Below are 24,445 nucleotides of genomic sequence, written 5' to 3'. Positions count from 1 at the left end.
GAAGCTTTCTTACATGATGACACCAAAATGCTCCAAAGCATTAGCCAGTGTTGGAAGCTAACTGGGAAGAAAGGAAGACACAGAGCACTTGGGCAGTATAACTCTGATTTACACTAATGAGCACTATTTGTGCTCTTTTTTTTCCTCCCCCAAAGACTAAGGGTCAATATCTTCCTTTTGAAGGACACAGATGCCCTGGGGTTGTGGAAGAGGGGAATGAAATCCCCTCTTGCAATAAGGAGGGGAATCTTGGAGTAACTGCACAAAAAGTACGTCTCCTTCGTCTGAGTCAGGAAAGAAACCGTGCCAAGTCAATGGGATTTATTTCAAATTCTGGCTCATTTCAACTCCTATTAACTCTAAACGAAGACCAGCTGGGATCAGCCTGCCTTCCCAAACAGGAGAGAGACCAGTCAGAGCTGGCCGACTCACTGCAAGGGCGAACGGCCCCTCGACTGCAGGAAAGCAACCTTGGGTGCTGCAAGCAGCAGTTCCCCAGGGACTGGGAGAGCTCTGTGATTCCCTGAAGGATTCCCAGGGCTCACAGGCAATCCTGGTCCTCTCCAAAGGTTTCAGTGGATTCGGTGGGCTGAGTCACAGATACCAGAATAGCAGACAAGGGGGAAAAAAACCCCCACAATAAAATCTCCCAAACAACAAAATCCAGCATGTACCTCTCCATAAAATGGGATGTTTAGACTTGCACAGAAGAAGCTGAACCTGGGGCCATCAGCAATACACTGATTATTAAAGCAAAAGGAGACAAACATTGCATCTAAGGGCAGAGCTGCCCAGGGATGACAACATTGCTTCTAGAAGGGGAAGGAGAGAGACCTGTGGACTGCAGCTGTGCGGAGAGGCACTCGCCCTGACCCTTGCTCTCGCCCTATTCAAGGCAAAGAGTTTAAGCATGTTTGACTACATTCCTGAGCAACTTTATTCACCTTTGATTTTTGATGCAAGGCAAATACCTGCTTATGGCTTTGCTAGATGTTGGTCCACATGAGTAATGATACTCCAGGGCTGTTACACAATGATACACCATGGCCAAGTGCAAGCACCTTCAGCTATAGGAATTGGACTCCAGTATAGGAACTGGCCCTGCTGATGTCGCAGCTACTGGAAAGAACAGGCTGTAGGGCAGGAAAAGTATGTCCTGTTCTGTCCCCTCCTGCTGTGTGGAAGGGGTAGCTGTGGCTTGGGACGTGGATCATGCACAAGCCCAGGAGACATTCAGCTCTGCAGCAAAGGGCCCATGCCCTTTGACAAGCACAGCTGTCTCAGGAAACATCTACTGAGATGCATTTGGCTTGTGGGCCAACACAGCCTGTACTGAGCCACTGCACAGGGCACAGGAGCAGGGCTGGGGAGCTCCCCGGTCCCCCTCTGCCACCGACCAACCTCCTGCATGACTTTGGGCAAGTTACTTCAATACTTTGTGCCTCTACTGCTAACGCGTTATTCAAGGCCAAGATTAGGAGTAACAATACTCATTTCCTAGATTAAGGGTGTGAGGAGCCTGCTGTTACCACTGACACACTGCTGGGGGTTTCACAGCCCTTCCCTGTGCGCTGAGCCTAGTATTCTCCATTCCTTCCATTGCTTAGTCAGCGGGTAACCCCATGCCCTCCAGTTGAGGTAGTTTAAGAAACTTCTTTCAAATAAGAGCTCCCCAGACAGCCCGTAGACCAGGGCACAAAAACCAGCTTTTTGAAGAAACAACAGCTCAGCACATTATCAAAAAAAGCATAGATTCCTGCATGGACAACAGAGATTAAAACCAGAAGTGACTCCAGGATTGTCCTTCGGCAGTCTCAGTGTTTTCAGGGAGCTGAATGCCATGTCAGTGATGTGGCGTTGCCAGCTGTCACTGAGCTCATGTGTTCAGAGTGAATGGCTGGATTCAGCGACAGCAGAGCGAGGCACTTTGTTACAGAAAATCTTTGAATCATGTTTTCAGTGGCAGGAAACAGAAAAGAACAATGAGCAAAAAACCACTCTGGGACAAATTCTGCTGTAAGTGATGTTTGGACAACTTTATAATAGAGCAGTGTGTCGGATGAGAATGAGCTCCTGCTCTACCCTGGCATTATGGAGCCCAGAAACCAGCCTCATCTCAGCTGTGACCACAGTGTGCTGTTTCTGGAGTGCCTCTGCTAGCTCACAGAAGAAGGTCCATCCTGGCCAGCAAGTCCTCCTTCCACTTCAGAATTGTAGCCTGTAGATGACTGAGAAACAAGAATACAATGGGAAGGATGCTGTCCTCAGGACACTGTCCAACACTACCTGTGGATTTGCTGCTGCTCTAGGGAGCAACGCGGCTGAGACCACAGCGCTGGAACCAAGAGCCATGAGTTCACCCAGCACTCTGTACTGGGCTGGATGGTTTTATCCTTTTCAGAGCACTGTGAGTTCGCTCAAAAAAAATTCTCAGCTCTCCACCCCAGCCCAGCTCCATTGCTCTACCTTCTTGGAGACCAAACAAAAGGACTTTGGACCTTGTCGCATCAGAGCAAAAGGATTTACCAGCCGTTAGAGCTCTTTTGGTCTGCTAATGCACATCTGCACCACACAGCAGGGCCGGCACACGCAGCCAGATCTTCTCTGATGTAATTGTTTATGGCGATTTATACCATTGGAGCATCTGGTTCAAAGCTCTCTGAGTCCTGACGTGGCTTGAATGACACTGCAGATAGGATTTCAGGTTAAAAAGGAAGTGGAAAAAGAAAAGAACCCAGCTCCCAGTTTTGCTGAACAACGAGGGATTTTCTTGTTTCAGAGCATGTTGTATTTCATTACCTACAGGCTCTCCAATTGCTTTCCTGGAACTGTAAAAACCTCGCTATCAGATGTCTGCCTAGTATGACAACCAGCACATTACGAAAACCACAGTGCACAGTTACGGAGAGCAGCTGGAAACCCACCACCTCCCGCCTGCCAACTGGCTTGGGCCTTTCACACAGCCACCGGCGGATCGGTTGTCCTTCAAGGGAAGGGCTGAAATGCTGTATTTTCTGTAGGTGGAGAGGAGAAGCAGCAGAGAGGAGCACTTTTGGGGGTTTTACTCTCACGGACCACTTGCCTGTGTCCAAGCTGATGGTTGCATACCAGTGACTTCAACCTTTGACTCTTATCATCCTCTGTTGTGAAAAGCAGGATTGACTGGCAGCTGGATCCTTTGTAAACGTATATTACTCTCCAATGTTGTCTGGATATTTTGGGCTCCGTGGCACTATCCCCTCGTACAATGACAGGTTGGCAAATAAATTAGCTTTTTGCCTTGGCAAACTACACTGTGACACTTGCATTGTTGATGGATGCCTTGCCAGGGTTCAACGGGCCGTTGTATCTTCCAGTCTCTCCACAAACTGCAGAGCCATATCCTTGTCCTGCCTTGCCTGTACAGAAAGTCTGGATGTCCAGCAGACAACTCCTGCTCCTGCTCACCGCACTGTTGGCCCCAAGATCTGTATCTCCAGCCAGACTCTCTGAATGGAGACGCCCAAACACTCCCTGGTGCTCTGCAAGGGGAAGAGATTTTCAGCTCTTTGCTGCTCAGATGAGCCGACCAGAGGTCAAATGGCCAAGTCCAGAAGAGAGTCAAGATCAAGTGAAGGCAACAACTTTGTATTAGAAGATGGAAAGCCCTGGGAGGAGATAATATGCGAGACAGCAGCTCAGGAAAGGTGCACATCTCTGATACGATTTTTGAAATCTTAAGCAGATCTTGCACTCAGCTGTGTATTACTGTTTCAGGTGCTCTGATTTCTCTCTTATGACCAGGGGGACAACTGGCCCATCCCTCTGCCAAGCAGGAACTGGGATTGAATGGAGCAGTGTGAACTTGGACAAAGTGACCAAAAGATAGAGGATACTCGTGTATCTCAGCTCCAGCTGCCTCGAGTCCTGCCAGCCACAGCTGTGAGACTCATGGACCATCTCAGTTGCCAGGTTTGTTTGCTGAAATCTGCTGGCTTTGAAACATGTACAAACTACCCCTGGAGACTTGCCTGGGGCCTCCCTGCTGCTTTTGTTTGAGATTTAAAACCACAGTGGAAACTGGTTTTCAGATATGTTAATACTGGAAATGGCTGAGCCAAGTTAAAGCTAACGATCTTTGAAAAATATTTCTTGAGCACCGCAGGAAGTTTGGTTGTGCTCAGTTGGTAATGTCGTATCAGCACTGGGACAGCTTTCTGGAAAACAGAACCTCGCTCAGTAAAGCCAGACTTATTCCTGCTGTAGGAACTGATTGCTGGATGAACATCTATCTTCTGCATGACCCAGAAGGGCAGCACACACCCTTTATGCTTCCTCAAGGTGAGGTGTGAAGGTGCTCCAGTATGTTCCTTCATCTGCCTTCTCCCAGGGAGCTCTACAACTGTACAGACTGAAGAACTGCTAACCTCTTTCCATCCCTTACGCTGGCCTGTCGCCACGTGGTGTGCAAGCTTGTATGTGTCCTGCCAAGTTCCCGAGCTTCCACCTGCTCTGCAGCTACATGGGGCACTGCCAGCATCAGGCCTTTGTCCCAGGCCAGTATGTGCAAACTGGGCTGAAAATGTACCAGCAATAAAGGCAGATCATTTCAGAGCAATCAGGTGCCTCATTTCCTACATCTGTCAAGAGGACACTTGACAGTGAAGTGTCACGTTCCTTTAGACATAAGCAAAATAAAGATTAAGACTAAACATGGCCTTGGTGTTAAGGAAGAATCTTCAAAAAGTGGTGTAGCTGCAGGACTTGTGATGAAAAGGGTTTTTCTAGAGGCTGTCGTTGTTTGTGGAGGGCACGTCTCTGTGGGTCCCCTCTAGTGCCAAGGCAGAGGGCAACACAGGGCCAAGCCAAAGCGTAGGAGAAGCTTGTCTTTATGTCCATGCTTAGGAGAAGCTTGTCTTTTTGTCCATGACTGCAGATGGGCATCAGCTTCCTCAAGCTAATATGAATCTCTTCCAGAAGCAGAAGATGCGCTACACGTTCCCAGATGGAGGTCAGTTTGTTGGCACAGGTAACTAAACCGATCCTTGTGTGTGTCTCTCCTGCTAATGGCACAGAAGCATTAACATCTCCCCTGTCCCCTTTGTAGATCAGCAGGATATCTCAACAATATTGGAGCAGAAGCAAACATCTCTAGTCCAGGGAAAAGTCAGCGGATCCAGGCAGGAATGTAGTGAAGCACAGATGTAAGGACTCCTGGGTGTCATGCCAGGAGAGACCAACTGAAGATGCAATAGCTAAAGATGAAGTTCTGTTTAAAACCATCTAAACTGAGTATTGGACAGTGTAACACTATCACATCAGATATATTAAAACCATATGCAACATGCGTAATGTGTAAACACACAGTATCTGCAGCACACCCAAACCCAACACGCCTCCTCCCTGCAATGCAAGTGCCTCCACACTTTCCCCAGGCAACTTCCATGCCACCCTACAAATCCTGGATAGGAGTTTGTCACCACGCAACCCTTGCATTTGCCCTTGGGTGAATACCTTCAGGATTTTTTCCCTGACAAGATTTTTGTTATCTTTGTCCAACAGCCTTAAAAACCTCTGTCCATTGTACGTTTGTGGTGGGCTGTGCCTGCAGTGGCTTTTGTGGCATGTCTTGTTGACATGGGTTGACTTTATATTCCATCTTCCAATCCTCAGTTGAAAAGGAGAGGCTTGCAGTTATCTCTAGCATTTTGCATCTCTGAGCTGTAAACTTCATCTTGGCAGAAATCTAAGGAAGATCCCGCTAAAATTTGTACATTTTCTCCATGGGCAGGTAGGATAAAAGTCTCAAAGAAAAAATGGGAAGAGAAAAACTATTCATACTTCTGTCAGAGGACTTCCATCTTTAAATTACCTCAGCAAGTACAGGAACACCAGCCTATGTATTAGGTAACGGCCAAGTGTTTGGCAGAGGAGGCAGTGCTATCTGGAGCCTATGCAGGTCTCTAAAAGTCGACTTGAGTTTATACATAAGGATATACAAAGAAGCATATTAAAATAGTAGATGGAAATATAGCACTCTGCAGTAAAAAAAAACAAAAGGGAGTGATTATGAGCAGGAATCTTGGCTCTATTGACTCTTTTTTTAAAATAAAACAGAAAACGGCATCATGTTCCCAGGGACATGCTGGCAAACAGCAGGGACGGAGTCTGAGAGAATCTATATTTTATACTCTATAACTTAATATGGCTTTTGCATGATTATAGTATTTTTATTGGTTCTTCAAACATGCACAATATAAACATGTGAACCAGCCAGGAGTACAGCAGATGGAGGGCTGGGCACTGAGGGCGGCTGTCCAGCCATGCCAGCCTGCAGCTGGGAGAGAGCTGGGATATTGGGGACCACCCCTTGCCCGTGGTATGGTCCCAATCCTGCAAAGAGTTCCCTGTGGGTACAGGGGGCTGTGGCCAAGGATGGCCTTATTTGGGGCAGGACTACAGCCTTATTCTGCACATTTATGGTGCTGCACCACAGTTTTAAGCCAATGTTTCCACTTTCTAGTCAAGTCAGTGCTCAAATCCCAACCTCAGCGCAAAAATAACACAAATCCAGCCCCTTTGCGGCTTCCATCTCTTCACACCCTTCTTCCTGCCCTCCTTTTAGCCAGCCACAACACCACCAAAGGGAAAAACAACACGCTTCAACATCGCGCATCCACCCAGCGCTCAGAGGTACTTGCCTGCCCTGCTGCCTCCCACCCATCCCGAGCAGGGATTTCAGACCTGCCATCAAACTTGGTCAGATTTGGTCTACTTGTTCCTTCTGACATGCTGGGGCTGATTGCATGCCTCCTGGAGATGCGAGGGGTAGGAGCTGGTGTGTTCTCCAGCTGTAGGAGCAGCAAGACTTGCGCTACAGGTGAGCATGCCCGCTCCGGCCAGGCTGGCTGCATCTGACTCGACCAGGCTATTGCTTCACAGAAAGAGCCTTGAGTCCATGCTTCCTACAACTTTGATCCAGAACAATAATTACAATGAATAAATCATGTCATCAAGCTGATAAACTCCACATTTCAAGCAGAACGGCCTGACTTGGCTTGCAGAGCAGCCCACTGGGGCACTGGGCAGAGCTATTCTCCATCTGGCACCACCAAATGAGCCCCAGGCCAGACCCTGCCTGACTCCTCTGGCCCCACAGCTCTCATTTCAGAGCCAGAATCCATTTTTTCTTTCTATGGCACTGAGATCAGACCTCCAAACGAACCAGACATGCCTAGGATTTTCATTGAGGATTCAGGAATAATTTCCTGCTAATTTCTTCTATTTGTTTTCTATATTTAAGGGGGAAACCTTAGAAGGGAAAACCAGAGGCAAGTAATCATCAAACAGAAGTGAGAGAAGACAAAAGCTGGCCATTTCCAAACTCCAGGCCAAGGCCAGCTGTGACAGCCAGGGGAAACTCAGCTCCTTGCAGCCCTCTGCACATCCCTCTTTAATACCCTGCAAGGTGGTCCATTTTACAGATGCAGTAGAGAGGCACAGTGTTCCAAAGCCTACAGCAGACCAGAGGAGTGATCCACATCTCAAGTGCGTATCCTGATTGAAAGACCAAACCATCTCCTGGATGTGTTTTTTTGCGAAAATAACATACTTTATGACAACATTTGCAACAAGTCACATCTCAGATGACCTCCTGCCCTAAGCAGAGTCCTGGTTCACTGCTTCACTGCCTGCATTTCCCTCTCAATCTGCCGCCAGGTGTTTTTGCTGCAATGTGGCATGCCCTGTTACAGTAGTATTAATGTCTACAGTAATTACTGCCCTTGTCAAAAAAAAAAAAAAAAAAAAAAAAAGAGAAAAAGCCTATTTATTTCTTGCTAGGGTTTAAATGCAATCCAGCCTCCCAGACACAAGACTGCAAAACTTCTTTTGTCCTCTTGTTGCAAAAGGATCTTGTCTCTTCAGACGAGCTGGTTTGCCTTCTGCAGCCCAGAGCTCAGTGTGTGCCCCGATGCCTGGGCTGGGGAGCACATACTGCACCTCTGGGCTCACGCTGCAGCCAGCAGGAAGGTTAAAGTCATCTCACACACAGAGATTTAGACAAGAGCACACAGCACACAGCACTCTGCTGATCCTTTTGGGGCTAGATGCAACTCCTAATTTGGAAACCAGAGTGCAGGTGGCCCTATGGAGAGTGCAGAAGCAGTGTTGTGCCAATATCCATACCCTGGCGATCAGAGATACACATATGGCTGCCTGTGCAGCTCGGGGAGGAGAGCACTAGTTCCTACAGGAAACCCATGGACCAGCTACGGGGGCGAGTGGGCTGGTTTTGCAGACTCACTCGGACACCTGTGATGCCGGGATATCCAGGAGGCCCTTCTTTTCCCTTCAGTCCTTCGTTGCCTTTTTCTCCTTTCTCTCCTTCCAGGCCTTGCTCTCCTTTGTCTCCCTGTGGAAGAGAGGAGGATGGGAACTTCTCATACCCACACAACACATGGGTCACTGTACATGGCTCTTGCAAGGAAAAAACCCACCACATAATTCATATTTCAGGATTCTGAGAGGAAGAGAGCCTGCAAGCAAAAGGATGAATGAGGATGAGTCATAATACACTTGACATTTAAAAAATGAGCAAAACCAGGTTTCTTTTTTTGTAAAGTCTCTCAGCTGGAGAAGAAGGAACTTCCCCATTACACAGGGTAATCCAAATCCCTTTGCTTCTCCTGCAATAAGGCCTGAACCTCCCACATGAATGAGACAGGCAGACAAGATCTGAAAGTCTCCCTTGCCTCGCCCAGAAGCCCTGAGCTCAGGATGCTGAAAGATTTTTAATAGGACGGCTTTGTCTGGAGCGGACGCTTGGCTCTTGCTGCCAAATGGGAATCAGCCCAGGGCTTGAACGAACACTGTGAAACAGTGTCAGCTTGCCCCTGTGAAGGATTTGTGGTCTAAGCAGTAGGTATCATGTCAAATCACTGTTTTAGATTTTATGGCACAAAATTTTATGGAGACAATCAAAAGGCCCGTTCTGTACTGACACCAGCACCCGCTCTTGTGCAACCAACCAGCCTTGACAGAGTTGTTCTCCACTTGCACCTGCATTAGTGAGAGCATAGCAACATCTCTTCTGGTTAAACAAATGCTCCTGCAGTGAGCAGTGGCTCTTCTACTGTCCAGAACTACATTCAGGTTGAAAAGATCTGGTTTGGTTCAAGAACTCTTAGGGACAGGTAGTGGTGGCAAAAGAATAATAAAAAAGAAGTCTTGACTGTCTCTAAGAACGAGTCTTTTGGTCCAACATTCAGAGATAAGCAGAAGTAGAGACACATGGCAAATAGTTTAACTAGAACGAAGCAATAAACTGCATTGTTGTGGGACTGGCTGCTTTTTCCTTCCATGGAACAAAATTGTTGGCCTGTTTGGAAAGGCCGGCTGTGCAGGGACAGAAGTTCTGTCCTGTTCCAAAGGCAAGGTAGCAAACTCACAGCAGCTAGATAAAGAACACAGTGCAAGCCCTGAGCGAGCACTTGGGGCTTTACCAAGAGGAAGGGGATCTGGTTTCTTTACTTGCTAACAATGTTCTGGTCTGTGGTGCAGGGGAGAGTGATGGACAATTCTTGATTTCCCCTGCCAGGCCCAGGAATTCCTGGTTAGTTGGAAAATTAATCTGTAAAGACTCAAATAAAACAGACAAATTGTTGGAAACTAGACTTTGAAGAAGTTGACCTTTTTGGAGATCTGATCAGATGCCAAAACTGTGGGTAGAGGAGTGAAACAGGAGGAGTCTGTTATGTGTGCTTGCAGAAAAAAATCCTTAGAGGGAGCAGGGCAGAGGCTTATTGTGCAGAGGACCCAATAAGCCCCTTGGCTTCAACCTGTCCCCGGGAACCATGGGGGCCTGAGTGCATGGAGATGTGTGGGAGTGCTGAAACATGCCATGAGAGTATGGTCTACCTTGACACCGTCCAGCCCAGGAGGCCCGCTGTCCCCTTCCAGCCCTGATTCTCCCTGCAAGACAGAAGCAAGCAACATAAGGCTGTGCCCAAATATGCTTTTTTCCCCATGCTTTCAGCAGCTTACTCATGGCAGTGAGTCGGGCTGCAGCGACAGGAGCCCAGCCCTGCACTTTGACACATGTCCTGTCTTATACCCTAATGCTGAACAAGCTCTTCTTGGAGCAAGAGCAGGAGTTCAGTCTCTTCCTTTATTCTGAGCCATAGCTTCCCCTCCGCAGACCCCACTGCTGGCCTGTGGGAACACCTCTTTCCCCGGGTTGAAAAGGGGGCTCAGTCTGTATTCATTTAACCTGGGGCTTCCCCATCCTGCTCCAACAACTGACCTTAGTCCTGAGAAGGGACAAGAGCCACGGCCGGCTTCAATCCATGCATTCATCCTGTCCCTGGCTCCCTCCCACGTGTGCATAGTGTAGCTAGTGTTTCCCTGCTTAATGCCCGCCTTCTGCTCCAGCATCTCCCTGCCCCATGCGGACTGCACCCTCCTGGCTGCGCTCGGCCAGGGAACAGGATGGGTCTGTTCCCACACTGCCCCTTTCATACGTGCGGTTGTCACGGCACTTGGCAAAGCAGCAGCATAGTGTTGGAGAGGCTCATGAAAGCTGGTGAGCTCAAGCTGACAGGCTCTGCAAGGAAGGTGTTTCCACCACCCACAGAAGAAACATGGGCCACGAGGGTTACAGGATGCCCAGAGCAGGGTCTGTCTGCCCAGGCTGTGGGTGAACAGGGAACAGAGCCTCTGGGCAACTGGTACAGCAGACAAGTCCTACCAGAAGGTGACTGTACTTACTCTTTGGCCAATGAGGCCTTGCTCTCCAGGGACTCCCAACTGGCCAGGATCACCCTACAAAGAAGGAACCACAGACACGGAGACAAGCTGTTTACCAACAGCGAGTGAGCGTGAAGCACTTCCCATTGTACCCCTCACTTTGACTTCTTGTTTCCTTCTCCCACACAAACACCTTCACTTCAGTTTGCAAGGGGGTCCAAAGGACAGGTTGGCATCACCAGTGCCTCTGCTCACAGAGGGCCAGCGCACGCCTCGCAGGCTCTGTTGCAACGATGCCCAACAGGACAGGGGTTGAGGAGTGGCTTGTGCTGCCTGCAGCTGCAGAGCCAGAAGATATTCCCTTGGCATGGCCCTTCGGCAGGAAAAGCAGCAGCAATGCAGTGCTGCAGCAGACACACAGCTGGAGCAAGGGAGAAGAAAGCCAACAGCTCTTTGAGCCCCAGCATGACTGAGAAGGGTGGAGAAGAACCTGAATCTTTGATGGCACCAAAACGAGTGAACTGAAAGTGTTGGAGTTGGCAAACAAATGGATCTTGGCGACAGGCTGCGAGGCTGCCATTTAGCACTGGGTGTACAACTGCCATAGAGCAGCTACCTCCCATGTGTGCCCATCCAAGCTAACTGCTTTGCAAGGAAGAGAGCTCAGGAAACACAGAGGCAGAAGGGGAAAAAGGTTTGACATATCCGTACATCTTGTCCTGCAGCAAACTGGCCTGCAAGCAATGACTGCCCAGAGCAACCCCAGCCTGTCGCAGCACCTCCCAGCTTCAGAGAAGGAGCAGCACGGGACTCTCACTCTCTGGCTCCCCAGCAAGGACATGTTGCACTGACAGCGGGTAGAGGGGTGTTTATGCAAATCATCGTGTCCTGTTCCCAAGGAGGGCAGCCAGGAGCACAGGAGCTGAAACACTCATGCAGTATCGGGACGCAAGAGACACAGTAGCTCCAGTGAAGTGTCAGAAGATTTGCCAAGGAAAACATGGCAAAGGATGGGGCTGGGGGCGAGGAGTGAAGAACAGCAAAGAGGAAATTGCATTTAATCCCCACATAGAGTCTGTTCAAAAGCTCTCCACACAGCAGCGAACCTTCAAACCAAGCGGATAGGGGGTTAGGATAAAATAAAACCCCCTCTGAGCTGCTCAGCACAGGGATCTTACTCAAACAAAGAGATGGTTTTTATAGGCCTTTCCATGCGGACAAGAAGGTGCATTCATGGCTCTGGAGCAGAGCACCCTTCCCCCATAACCATTAGAGGAGTTCAGTCCCCACAGAGCTGAAGCTTGGAAACTGTGGCAGGACCTTGTCTGAGGGTATTTTTAAGTTTGGGGCCTTCCTAAGACTCTTCTTGTTTCAAATTAGAAGCTGCCTGGATCTCTGGGTCTTCATGACTCCCTTCTCCACTCAGATTTTGGATCTGCAAAAAAGTTGAGCTTCATTTCCAAGGCCATTCACAGCTCTTGAGGCAGAAGACGCCAGGACGGTGCTTCTCCCCAAAACTGACAGCCTCCCCCTCAGGATGGGGCTCAGGAATTTGTAACCAAGGGCTTAAAGTTAGCACGATTTTATTTTTTAAACTTTATCTTTTGATAAATATGCTGTCTCCTTTGTCTGCTGGAGGGTGAACCTGCAATGTTACCCAGTACTGCGGGAACAGAAGTTGCTATTATCTCCCTGGTCTGACAGAGAAATTGCACTAAGGGTTTTTCTTACCTTCATGCCAGGTTCACCTGCAAGGCCGGGTTGTCCCATCGAGCCAGGCGGTCCCTGGAAAAAAAAAAGATAATGAAAAAAACCATTGTAACCACGTAGAAAGCAAGATCAAAGACATAATTCCTTTAGCAGAGCCCTCCTGGGACAGCGGAGCCCTGGTTGCAATGTAATTACCTCCCTGGAGCTGGCTCAGGGTATGCAGCATCAAAGAGGCCCAGTACCCCCTTGTGCCTGGTTCCTGGGAGGGCTCTGCTCGTCTCTCACGCCTCCCCTCTCCCCAGCCCTGCGGCAACCCCCCAGCCTCCTCTGCCAAGCACATCTCTCTAACTCCTTCCAGCCCCTCTGCTTTCTAAGGTTAGTAACCACACTGAGGAGCAGCACTGGGACTAGTTAGGAAAGAAGGGAAAAGGTCCAGAATTAGACTTGAAAGCCCTTCACAAGGATCCAGCAGGTTGGCTGATACAGTGGATAATAAAAATGCTCAGCTGTGCTCTTGCTCCCTGCTCACTGCTTCCTGCAACCCCACTTCTCCATTACTGCTGGTGTGAGCACATTCTCCATGCCACCAGTCTCGTTTCGGTGAGGGTTAAGCGTTAGCGTAGTCTCAGGGTTTGCACGTGCAGTGAATTGCCCTGCCTTTGCAGGAGCAGCTGCCCTGGATGACACAGCCTCGAGCTGAGCCATTGGCCCCAATGCTCCCAGAGAGGCAGGGGCACAATGCTGCTGCCAGCTTCAGGACAGCTAAAGGCAGCCAAGAACAGCAAGGTTACACCAAACCCTCCAGCACAAAGTTTGACCAGATTAGCCTTGACATCCATCACCCACTTTCTCTGGCTGTAATGGGCCAGCAAACATCCTAATGGCAACGAATGGGCTTGGGCCAGAAACCCACAGCCCAGGGCTGCTTCCAGGCTGTACTAGCTGAAAGAAAGTGGCTGGCAGATGAGATAATGTGGCCCTATTTATCTGAGTATAGACCCTGGCAGAGGGGCTTGGTGTCCCTCAGAGAGCCAAAAATGAGTCCCTGCCCTGGAAAACTATGGAAAGTAAGATAGAAAGAGGGAAGATGAAAGAATGACCTTGCAAACTGTTACTTGGTGTCCAGCTGCCACGTGCAGCCTTGTGATAGAGGTCATGTTCATTAGATACCTTTGGTACAGAGATCAATTAGGAACTTTAATATTTGTACATTTTCTACTACCTCTGGGAAGTATGGGAAATGAGAATCTGTGAAACAAGCCCAAGGATGGGACAGCAAAGCTTGTCTTTAAAGGATTTGAGTGGTTTATTTATACTTATGATATTATGGATTTCTGGACAACAATCTCCCTTCTCTTTGCAGATAGGAATAAAGGAAAAAAGAGCACATAGTCAAGGGAGAACTGCTGCCCAGGGAATAAAGTCAGTTCCTGGCTTGCTGAAATGGATTCAAGCAGAGGAGGGAGTAGGGCACATGTTGGGTTTATGAACAAATGGTCAAGTCATGCAATGAGAAAATTCAAGCTCCAATGAAAGCAAAAATCCTGCTTTGGTTTCTGCAGAGGTGCCAGTGCAGAGAAAGGCTCCTGGAAGAGTCACAGATTTGAATAAAGCTCTGTACTTTCTTGGTTGGCAACATCCAGAGCGGCTCGGTAGCAGTTTTCCAGCTCCCCAGTGTGGTTTACCACGCTGAGAGCTTGCTCCATCCAGTCTAGCAGCCATGAGAATGGAAACTTTCATGACTCATACGCTTTGCAGTAGACTGCATTAAAAGGCACCTTTGCCGCTGTTGTTACAACCAAGTGAAACATCATATCTATATTACAGGTTGGGACCTATGGAAAGGAGCTACCGAAGGGGAACTGGCACATCTGGTATAAACAGCCAAGACTATAATACTTCAAGGGGGGTGAAATCAAGCCAAGACTGCAGACGAGTTGGGGGAAACCATGGAAAGGAGCTACCGAAGGGGAACTGGCACATCTGGTATAAACAGCCAAGACTATAATACTTCAAGGGGGGTGAAATCAAGCCAAGACTGCAGACGAGTTGGGGGAAACCATGGAAAGGAGCTACCGAAGGGGAACTGGCACATCTGGTATAAACAGCCAAGACTATAATACTTCAAGGGGGGTGAAATCAAGCCAAGACTGCAGATGAGTTGGGGGGAAACCATGGATGCATCTCCTGCACTCCATCAGGGCACTGTTTGGCAGCTGCTGCTGCTTTGGTTATGGTGTGTTTGTGCCATTGCTTCATGGCAACGGCAACCCAAAAGCACAGTCAGCAGCAAAGGCATTTCTCTGAGCTTCTGCAGCGGCTTGTGATGGGACTACCATAGCAATCCAGGCTGGCTGACAAAACTGTGTCTTGTCCGCAATGGCACCAGTGAGGGGGAAAGACAAGACCAGTTTTCAGTTTGAATTGTTACTGTATTTGGTCCCTGACTCTGCACCCTGGTGTGGTTGTAGAGCCATGCCTGGGACATGCTTGTTAGTGTGGTCAGCTTTGAAATGTTTCTCTTGTGAAGATGGGTCTGCACATCCATCAACTGGGTGTCTATGGGCTGTAATGAAAACGATGCTTGAATTTCTGGTTTTCACTGTTTGCTTTGGAAGTTGACTTTCAGACTTGAGCGAAATCCTTCCTGCTCGTGTCCCCAGGTGTGGAAGGATGCACCTCTGCACATTTACTCCTCTCTCAGTCCTGCCACTCTTGATGCAAGGGGAAAACAAATAGGAGCAAAGATCAGACCTACCTTATGCCCAATTTCTCCCAAAGGCCCAGGTGGCCCCTGTGGTCCTTGTGGACCCTGAAAAACAGAGACACAAGGCTTTTTTCATACAACTATTTTAATTTCTGAAAGGCCATCTCTTTCATGGCCTGTAAGATAAAACACCAGTTCCCTCCCATATCGCAGTGGAGCTACGCAGTGTGCGAGAAATGGCCAGTGAGATAGAGAAGCCAGCAATGGGTGTGCTGAGGCACCTTAACAGGCAGACAGCTCAGAAGGCCCTTCATCTTCCTGGCTCCTGCCTAAACCAGCTGCAGCTGGCAACCTGAAAATACCTGGTTTATCCTCTGCCTTCACAGTCCAGGTCAGTCCCCCAGACACAAAGAGTACAAGATGACCCCTTTTCCTGCTTTGGTGGTCTTGTTGGTCCTCCTTGAGGTCTGTGTCTTCACCTGCATCTCCCAGTGCCTCTGCCAAAGCTGTGGGCTCAGTTCTGACACCATCAGCCTCTCTCCTCATCCCCCTTCCACTCTACCTAGCAGCCCAGCTCAACTCCTCCTGTTACATCTGACCCTGTCCCAGACCCAACCTTGCCCTTCTTTTCTCCCTTCCTTTCTGAAATTCATCCCAGGCTGTATCCTGCACTCTCCCTGGTTGATCTATGGTCCCCTTTTTCTTTCCAGGGGTCTGATCTTGTCTTTCCTCATGCCTCCTGGGACTCTAGCCACGTTTTTCACATCTCTGACCATGCTGAATATGGCAAGGACAGAGAAGCTGGGAATGTGAATGAGTGGTGGGGAAGAGAATGACAGAGAAAGAAATGAAGTGTCTATGTGTGCAAGGAAAGACAGATGAAGGGAGACTGATAAGACACTTGCCGGGTCGCCTGGAGCCCCTTTTGCTCCTGGAGGTCCAGAAGGTCCTTGGATACCCTAGAAAAATTAAAACCACCAAGGTCAGCTCCAACCCTGTAGCAATCTTTCATGCCTCTCGGCAGTAAGGTGCATCTCAAACACTCCAGTAAAAGGAGCGGAGAGGTGGCCCCGTAAGTGTGAGATGCTGTCCAAGTTCTGTCTCCTGGACCAAGATCCAAAACTTACGGACTTGTGTGAAACTGAGGTTATGAAAGGAAGCACAAGGGATGGACACTTACTGGGAAGCCACGTGCTCCTGTCTCCCCAGTCTCACCCATCTTCCCCTGTGAACACACAGTTACAGCAATTAGCAGCTGGGAATGTGCCGAGACACCTGTGGCACTTCGGCCAGCAGAAGCTGCAGTTCCCTGGGCACTGTGTACGTGTGGGTACTCCCATGGGGGTCTGACACCATGCCAGGTTTGGCAGGCATTGGGTCTCACAGAGGACATACCTGCTGCCCATCTGGCCCCAGCTTGCCTGGCTCCCCTGGTCGGCCCTGCAAAGCAAAAAGACAAAGACATGTTGGCAAGAGCGCAAACTGTATTGGCAATGCTCTTTTGCCCCAGTCCATCTGCTCTTGCATTTTTGTGCGCCAAATATCCCCTCTAGTTCCCTGCAGCTTTTGAGAGACCAAATGCCCAGCCTTCTGCCCTGAGGAACACCCTGCCCAGCAGGGAGTGGGGGCAGTGGGCTGCATGACCTAAGGTTTTTTGAGTAAACACCGCTCTGGAGGAAGCTGGGATTCTCAGGAGACTTGCCAAAGCCCTGTCTGGCAGGGCATGAAATGAGGGAGATCCCCCATCCCAATTGCATTCACAGGGCCATGTGTGCCATGCAGGGGATGGAGTCTGTGACATTCAATGGTAGGACAAGGGTCCAGCTCTGCCACACTACTCTCACATCAGGCTGCTGCCAAAGGGAGAAACTCTCCCACGTACCCCTCTCAAAGCCTGTTGTGGAGCAGGCTCACCTTGGACGAGGGTCTGCTCAGGCAGGGTATCTGCCAGGCTCTCTTTGCACTAGGCATATCCTGCCCTGTATTTTTTCCTGTCCTGATCTGATTAACATGAAGTACATCAGAACAGATACATGTTCCCTTAGGTCATATTTTACTAGTTATGCTAAATTGCTCTGATTTTTGTGCCACGTTCAGATGTAACAGTCAAGTGCATTCAGTGCCCGTTAAAGCTACTCCCATTCCTGCGAGGGACCCCATTATTTTAGCAGAGACCCTTTTATGTTTGTGGAGTGCCTCTGTATTCGGGGTCTTAGATCCCAGCAGCAAGGGCCCTGATGCCCATGCTGGACAGATTTGACTCTGGCTGCACAAAAGACTCATCCCTGCTGGTTGAACTTCATGGAGCGATTGAACATCCCCTGTTCTTGGAGGAGGATGTGACCTTGATCCTGACTAGGGCATTTCACAACACAGCTAAGAGCAGCCTTGGCCAATCTGGCCACCCACTGGCATTCACCTTGACACCTCGTGACCCTGGCTCGCCTACTGGTCCATCAGGCCCTCTGGCACCCTGGAAAAAGGCAAAAGAAAGGCAAAAATAAGAACGCAGTGTATAGGTCTCACTAGAAAATTCAGCAGCCACCCTAGCTTTGGCCACCAGGAAAGGCTGTGAGACCAGTCCTAGCTAAGCCAACCTATACCTGGTCGGGTTGAGCACAGCAGCTCGGAGCCCAGGACTCAAAAGATCCCTTCTGTGCTCTGTTGCTTCATTTCTCACCATTTATCAGCATGCAGCACCAAAATACTTTTTATTCCTGTTAAACCAACTACCAACCGCAAACCAAAGCCAGAGGAGAAAGGCAGGCCAGGAACAGCCTTATTTCCAGACAACGGTTACATGACAAGGCTTTTGCAATGCACAGTCTTGTGCTTCTAGCCTTATTGATAGCTAACCTCTTCCTTTCCAGAAACCCTGCTTTTCCAGCTGCCCCTGCCCTTAACCCTTGGCATACCACACTGTCTCATGGTCACAGTTGGGGCAATAAAGCTACAAAATATAGACGCACTAGCCCCCACTGTACAGTACTTTCACAGCTGTCTTGGGCCCCAAACTGCTCCCAAAGAGCAGGTTATATTTGCTGGCAGCTGAACTCCAAGCCTTCAGCTACAGTTACCTGCTATTTAAAGAACTGGCTGCTGTTAAGGATCAGGCAGGTGCTCATGCATATGCATGCTGGGAGGAGCACAGCTGGCTGTGCCTGCTTTGCCATGTCTGGTCCTATGCCCAGCAGCTGCTCCTGGTTGTGTGTGTGCGTGCAGCAGGCATTGGGACCTTGGTAGGTGTATGGAACCTCGGTAGGTGTACGGGACCTCGCGAGGTGTATGGGACACATACACTACTGCAAATGCTCATGGCACATGTAAGAGTCCAGACAGTGAGAGAGCCTGGACATGGTTAGCTAAAATTGAACAGCTCATGGTACAGCTTGGACATCCTCAAGGAAGGGGTGTCCTTGTTCTTCCAGAGGGTGCTAGGTGAGGAGAGCACTGGTCTTGAAGAGGGGATAAGTGTGATCTAGCTTTTAAGCTCATTTCAGAAGAGCTGAATGCGCAAGCTCTCTGCACCATTTGAACCCCAAAACCCAGTGTGTCACACTGACAGAGAATAAACAGAGCTGTGGTCAGGGAAAATAAAACACTAAAAAAAGGGCATATCAAGATACTCTATTAACGCACGTCATGTTCATAATCAGGCCATGAGCTCAGTTGGGACTCTTAGGCGCTACTGCAATATAAATAATAAATAAAAACACAGAGCGGTGCTAGAATGTAGTGGTAAGAGGAATCCTGAGAGCAGGCCAATGCGGAAATAGAGAAAACAGGAGCCAATGTGCTTAATCGGGATGCAAACTGACTGCCAAAAGTAATAACAGGGCTAGGGAGCCAATGCGTTAGAAAAGCAACTCCAGTATGACAGGAAAAGAGAGAGAGACTCACAAAGAAAGGCAGTGTAGCAGCAGAAGATGTATAGGAAACGTAGCCAAACTATTACAGCAGGCAAACATTGTCAATATAAAATAATGCAAAAACTTCTACTGCGCTTGGCAAAACCCTGTGCCGCTGAGTGTACCAGATATTAAATAACCAAAAGCCTGTATTGCATGCCAGTAAGACACAGCTCTAAAGAATGCTCAGCCTGGTCTCCAGCACAGATGAACAGAGAAGGACTGTGCACCAGATGGGAACACCACAACCAAATGCGGCGTTTCACAGGTCGGTGCTTTGCTACATTAATGTAATGGCAGGTCTCACCAGCCCTAGACCCAAAGCGCCCCGCCTCATGCTGGCCACTAGATCACAGCGCAGTAAAGACCAAAGTTTTATTAATCCATGTCCCTATAAACCTCAAAGCACAGTGACATAAAACAGAAGGTCATTTAAAAGCAGGGCTACTGACAGCTCAAGTCAGACAGCAATGTAAGTTGGAGTAGTGGGAGAGCAAGGTTTGGAGGCATCTGGGGAGCTGCCTGGGGTGACAGGGACACCCAGCAACCCAGCAAAATACACAGACCTGCCCTGGGCTGGGTACTGGGCTGCCCAAAGAGAAGGGAGGTGTCAGCATGTGTATGGCAGCGGCACCCAGGGAAAGTACTCTGCCACCCAACTTCTCATCCTCCCTGGAAAAAAACCTGTTCCCCTCCTCTTTGAGCAGTCAGTCAGACATTTTGTGTAATTACGTCTTTACTGTCCGAGACGGTAGGGTGACCTGCTTATGAAGAAGGGGAAGGATGTACAGAGGGGAAAGACTCAATAGCTCAGCCCTGGTATTACAGAAGGAGGGAGGAGGGATCAGAGGCAAGTGGGACATGGAAATGACAGTGATGACCCAGCTTAGAGGTTCCCATTCCAGGACAGATGCTGCCAGGGAAGGAAAGTGGGATGCATCTGGCCCCTCCAGACCCATCTTCTGTAGCCTGTCCTGCCCTGTCCAGCCCTTTTGCCAGTGCTGGGCTGCTCTGAGCTGGGTGGAGGCTGATCGGTGCCCTCAGCCCTCACTCAGCGCTGCAGCAAGGGCAGTGACAGCTGTGGTTCTCAGCAGTCCAACCTGGCAGGGCTGGCTGGCTGGGGAAGTGTTTACGATATCCTCGTTCCTTCCAGCAGAGCCCTGTCACCAGCATTGCAGGATCTGCCAGGGCAATCTCCGCTGTCACAGCAGTCACCTGCCTAATCCCATCACAACACATCTCATCAGCATCTGACCTAAAGAAGGAGAAAGTGACCCTGTATTCACAAATGCATGTGGCAAGCTTCATCTTCTCCAGCCTCCTGGGCTGAAACCCAGGATAAAGGCTTCCCCTAATTCACCCTGACAGGAAAGGCTACATTTAGTCAATTAGTTAAATCTTTAAAACTCTCTTTTACTGACAACGCTGGTTAGAGATGAGTGAGTGAGGTTCTGGCAGCTCTCCCGGGAGCATCCCATGCCAAATGCCGCAAGGCACAGCACGGTGCCTTCCCCCTGCAGACCCGCAGCTTGGCCTTGCAGGCAGGGCTGAGTGCAGCTCCGCAGGCTCCCCTTGGACCCTCAGTGCTCTAAAATTAACTGAACAGCCAGGAATGCCTACCCTGAACATGGCAGGGCAGAGGGACCAGGGTGAGCATGTAGAGAGGCACCTTGGGGAACAACCTCCTAAGGGCATATGCAGCATGGACCCATCCTAAGGATGGGGTAAGGAGGGTACAGCGAAAGGCATGGCTTTATCATGGTGTCAGCATCTCTATAGGAGCCCATGAAACAGAGAAGGAAGCTTTTCTTTAGTCTGTGTTAGTATTTATATGGCAGTACACAGCTCAGGAGAGGTCTTGCTAGGCCAGGGCTGTACAAACAGTGCAAGCCCCAAGCAGCTTTACAATGTAAACAGGAAAAAAAGGAGGGTTAAATCAAGATCTGTCTGCTGCTTTGCACATGGGCAGCCAAGGCACAGAGCAATACGGGTTCATGGCTGATGGAGCATTTGAGAACCTGCTCAACCGTTTCACCAAAGCCAGTTGGACATGAATATGCGGCTCAAAGGCATTGTCGTGTCGATCTCAAAGCAGCTCACCCGAGGTCATGCAGGGAGTCGCAGCACAGGGACGTGCCTTGGCAGTCCCACTGCAGCACACGAGCCGCAAGACCAAGTGTCATCACTCATTGCTACCTAAACAGATGAGTTTCTCCTTTTGGTTGTGTTGTCAGGCAAGAGGAGCCAAATTAGTACTGTGCAGGAAATCACAGCTCTGCGACCCTGTGTCCAAATGCCGATGCTCCAGCTGTAGTAACCCTTGCGCTGAGGTCCTGGATCTTAGCAGGCAGCGAGACACCCAGCGCTAGGCAGAGCCCAGCACTTTTAAAATTCTAGTTTCAATGTCCTATGTGGGCACATTTCTCACTGTAATCCCTGTGTAGGTCCCCACAGAGCTATGTAGTAGAAAGCTAGTGTTAAGTCCTTGCAAGTCTCACCTGCAGTCACATTCTGCCCCCTGTAATCACGAGTTATTTTTAATGTAGGCTCCAGCAACGGTAGCAAAGCAGGTCACAGTGCCACACGATCAATGGGTACACAGGCCAAGACAGTATTTCCCTCAGAGACATGCAAGACTGAGCAGCACTATCAGGAATCCCAGACTAAACAAAGTGTTAAGATGTTTGCTAGATATGAACAGCGTCAGCTCACAAATGCAGGGGAATTCAGCTCAGGTTTATTGCTAGTCCACGTGAGGCAATAGAGATATACCCTGCTGCTACAGTAGACAACATTCCTGCAGAACAGAGCTAAATACTCAACAAGGTGTTTCCGCGAAGCAGTGCTGCATGTCTCCGTGTTTAAACAGACACTCAGAGCTCAGAGAGAGACAGTAACCAGCCTCTGAATAGCAGAAGCAGCAGCATGAAAAAGCAGGCAGTAGCTCCTTTCCAGAAATCCAAAACTTCTTCCTTAGCCCTTTATCCAAATATTGATATTTCACTATCACAGTCTGGCCAAATGAAAAGCAAGCAGATGCCTTGACTGAAGCTGAAGGGAGACATTGCTGGCCATAGATCTGTAGCTAACTTTTCCTTAAACACTTGTAATGCTTTTTCAGCCAACTAGAAAGATCCCTGGGAGCAAAACAATATACCTCTGCTTTTCTCCATGAACAACTTCTCAGCTGAGCCTGGAAAAAGCAACTATTTTCAGGTTTGCTTAGATAATACCACTTTACCAATCCTTAGCATTTACAAATTCCTGCAGTCAGTGATGCTGCGAAGCATTGGGTCCGTATGGCAGAGAGATAGCAATCCCCCCCTGCACAGAGTTGCAGAGTGCTGGGAGTGCAGGTGTGCATGCCTTATCTTGTCTTTGCAGGCTTCACCTGGGCAACAGTTAATGCAGGAGCTTGCTGAAAGAATGGTACGGTGGAAAAGAGAAATATGCTTTGGGATTTGAAAAGCTCCCCTGAGTCGCCTGAGCCAGCACCCAGCATCCCCTCCAGTGAGAGGATAAAATGCCAGAAATATTGACAGACACCTTGGTCAGAAGAATGGGGCAAGGTAAGTCACTTTACAGCAGGATTTCGGGTGCACCTTTATGATCTGAGTTGCAAAGTCATGGCTCCAGTTGATATTTAGCCTTTTGGAGAGATTCTCAGTCAATACCTGGGCTTTTTGATATTGCTATCCTCGATAGAGGATGCTGGAGACCACATGTTTTCCTGCTGTGAGGAGCTGATTAACAGAAATGTGCTTTTGAATTTAAGTCAGACAGGGTGAGGGACTTGCTGAATCAGCTGCCTCCAAATTTAAACCTTGATTTGGTTAAATAATTAGGTTTAAATATGTGCATAGCTGTCACTAGCTGAATGTTAAGCACATGTCTAAGTGCTACACTGAGCACGGATGAAGGGAAATAAGCCTGGGCTCACAGGTCCAAGTTTCTTGTCCTTAGGGAAGAGGAGAGGGGAAACCGCATTTGTGGAAGATTGTTCAGTATCAGTCTGATGGGCTAAACAAAGACTTGGGAAGGAATAATAGCCTTGTCATGACTGAAAAGAAGGTTACACTTTTTAAAGAACTTTCTTTTTAAAGTTTGTACTTATATCTTGACAATACAAAAGCTATCACAACATAAATGCAGACCCCCAAAATTCTCCATTGTTTTTTACAATCGAAACCATATTTGCTATTTATGTTTCCTTCAAAAGCAAAATTACTTTAATGAAGTATCCACAAACAGAGCTCATGGAATCCACAAACATCTGGCAGAGGCTGCATTCATGTTTCCACTCTGAATTGAATTACGTCCCTTTTGTAAACTTAGGATAGACAGAGGATAATGTCTAAAATTACAATTGGGGGATCATTTCCCCATCCTGAGAAAACCAAGAGCCGGAATAGCAAGACAAGACAAAGAATACTATGTGCCTGGAATATCTTCTGAGAGTATGAAGAGAAGGAAAATGTGTGAGAGAGATATACAAACCAGAAATCCTCCAGGCAGGAGATCTGCTGGTCCTTACAGTACCGACTTTCCCACATCATATCCACTGCAATCTGTACGATTTCAGAGCAAAGCCCAAGTTTCTCCTCTCTGCTGAGGATCTTAGAAAGGATATCTGTCTCACAAATTCTGTACTGATTATATCACTGTGGTGCTCAAACACACCAAATCGCCACCATGCCACAGCCCAGCGGCGGGTGTTGAGGGCAGGATCAGTGCTGGGCACCAGCACCAGATCCAGACGCTCAGAGCCTGCTGGCAGACGCTTACCCCTCTCTGATACCGGTGTCCCTAAGCAAGATCAAGACCTTAATGCACCCTTTTCCCTGGGCACTGCCTCCTGTTCTACCTCCACATTCTGCACTTCCTGGGGTGACTTTTTGCAGGGCTCTGCAGCCAGCTGGGATGGAGTCACTGCTGCATTTCTGGTTTTCAGGGCTGGGATGCACTTTGAAGTCTGGGCTTCCTCAGTGGAGAAATGTCCAGGGGGAATGACTGGCACAGGGTCTGTGGACTCAACATCTGGAGAGGAAATGCAACGCAAGGCCATGAAGCTGAACATGTCTACCATGCGGTACGTCATTTTGAGGATGAACAGTGCTGGCAGCAGTTGGTATCCTGCAGGATTTCTCCTAAGGGTTTGGCACTTTCTCTCTGGATCTAGCTACACCCAAAGGCAGGTCCCTGCTGTGCCAGCCAACCTCCTTTCTTTGGAGCTGAATCCAGCTTTGCTCTTGGTTTTACCCCATGTGATAGTAAATACCCCCTTCATCATTCCTGACGGTACAAGTGGAGCTGAAAACGGCCCGGTCAGCTGTACTCCCCTTGTGGGTTGAGGACTTTAGGCCAACGCAGATGTAAGAAGCTGAAAAAGATTTAT

The 24,445-nt window shown here is 48.9% G+C and overlaps 1 protein-coding gene across 1 annotated transcript in view; it reads right to left on the bottom strand.

Moving 5' to 3' along the window:
* COL27A1 (collagen type XXVII alpha 1 chain) overlaps positions 1 to 24,445 on the bottom strand; it is a 195,937-nt gene that overhangs the window by 29,417 nt on the left and 142,075 nt on the right. Inside the window, exons 29-37 of the mRNA XM_075716921.1 lie at positions 17,562 to 17,615; positions 16,538 to 16,582; positions 16,323 to 16,367; positions 16,048 to 16,101; positions 15,194 to 15,247; positions 12,457 to 12,510; positions 10,747 to 10,800; positions 9,898 to 9,951; positions 8,285 to 8,392 (exon numbers count right to left, since the gene is read on the bottom strand). Coding sequence (XP_075573036.1) covers positions 8,285 to 8,392; positions 9,898 to 9,951; positions 10,747 to 10,800; positions 12,457 to 12,510; positions 15,194 to 15,247; positions 16,048 to 16,101; positions 16,323 to 16,367; positions 16,538 to 16,582; positions 17,562 to 17,615 — 522 coding nt within the window. The remainder of the gene's footprint in view (positions 1 to 8,284; positions 8,393 to 9,897; positions 9,952 to 10,746; positions 10,801 to 12,456; positions 12,511 to 15,193; positions 15,248 to 16,047; positions 16,102 to 16,322; positions 16,368 to 16,537; positions 16,583 to 17,561; positions 17,616 to 24,445) is intronic.

The sequence above is a fragment of the Pelecanus crispus genome, chromosome 9 (genome assembly GCF_030463565.1).
Source record: "Pelecanus crispus isolate bPelCri1 chromosome 9, bPelCri1.pri, whole genome shotgun sequence".
In the NCBI taxonomy this organism is placed as follows: domain Eukaryota; kingdom Metazoa; phylum Chordata; class Aves; order Pelecaniformes; family Pelecanidae; genus Pelecanus; species Pelecanus crispus.
The sequence above is the reverse complement of the archived record's forward strand: the minus strand, read 5'-3'. Positions and strand labels throughout refer to the sequence as shown.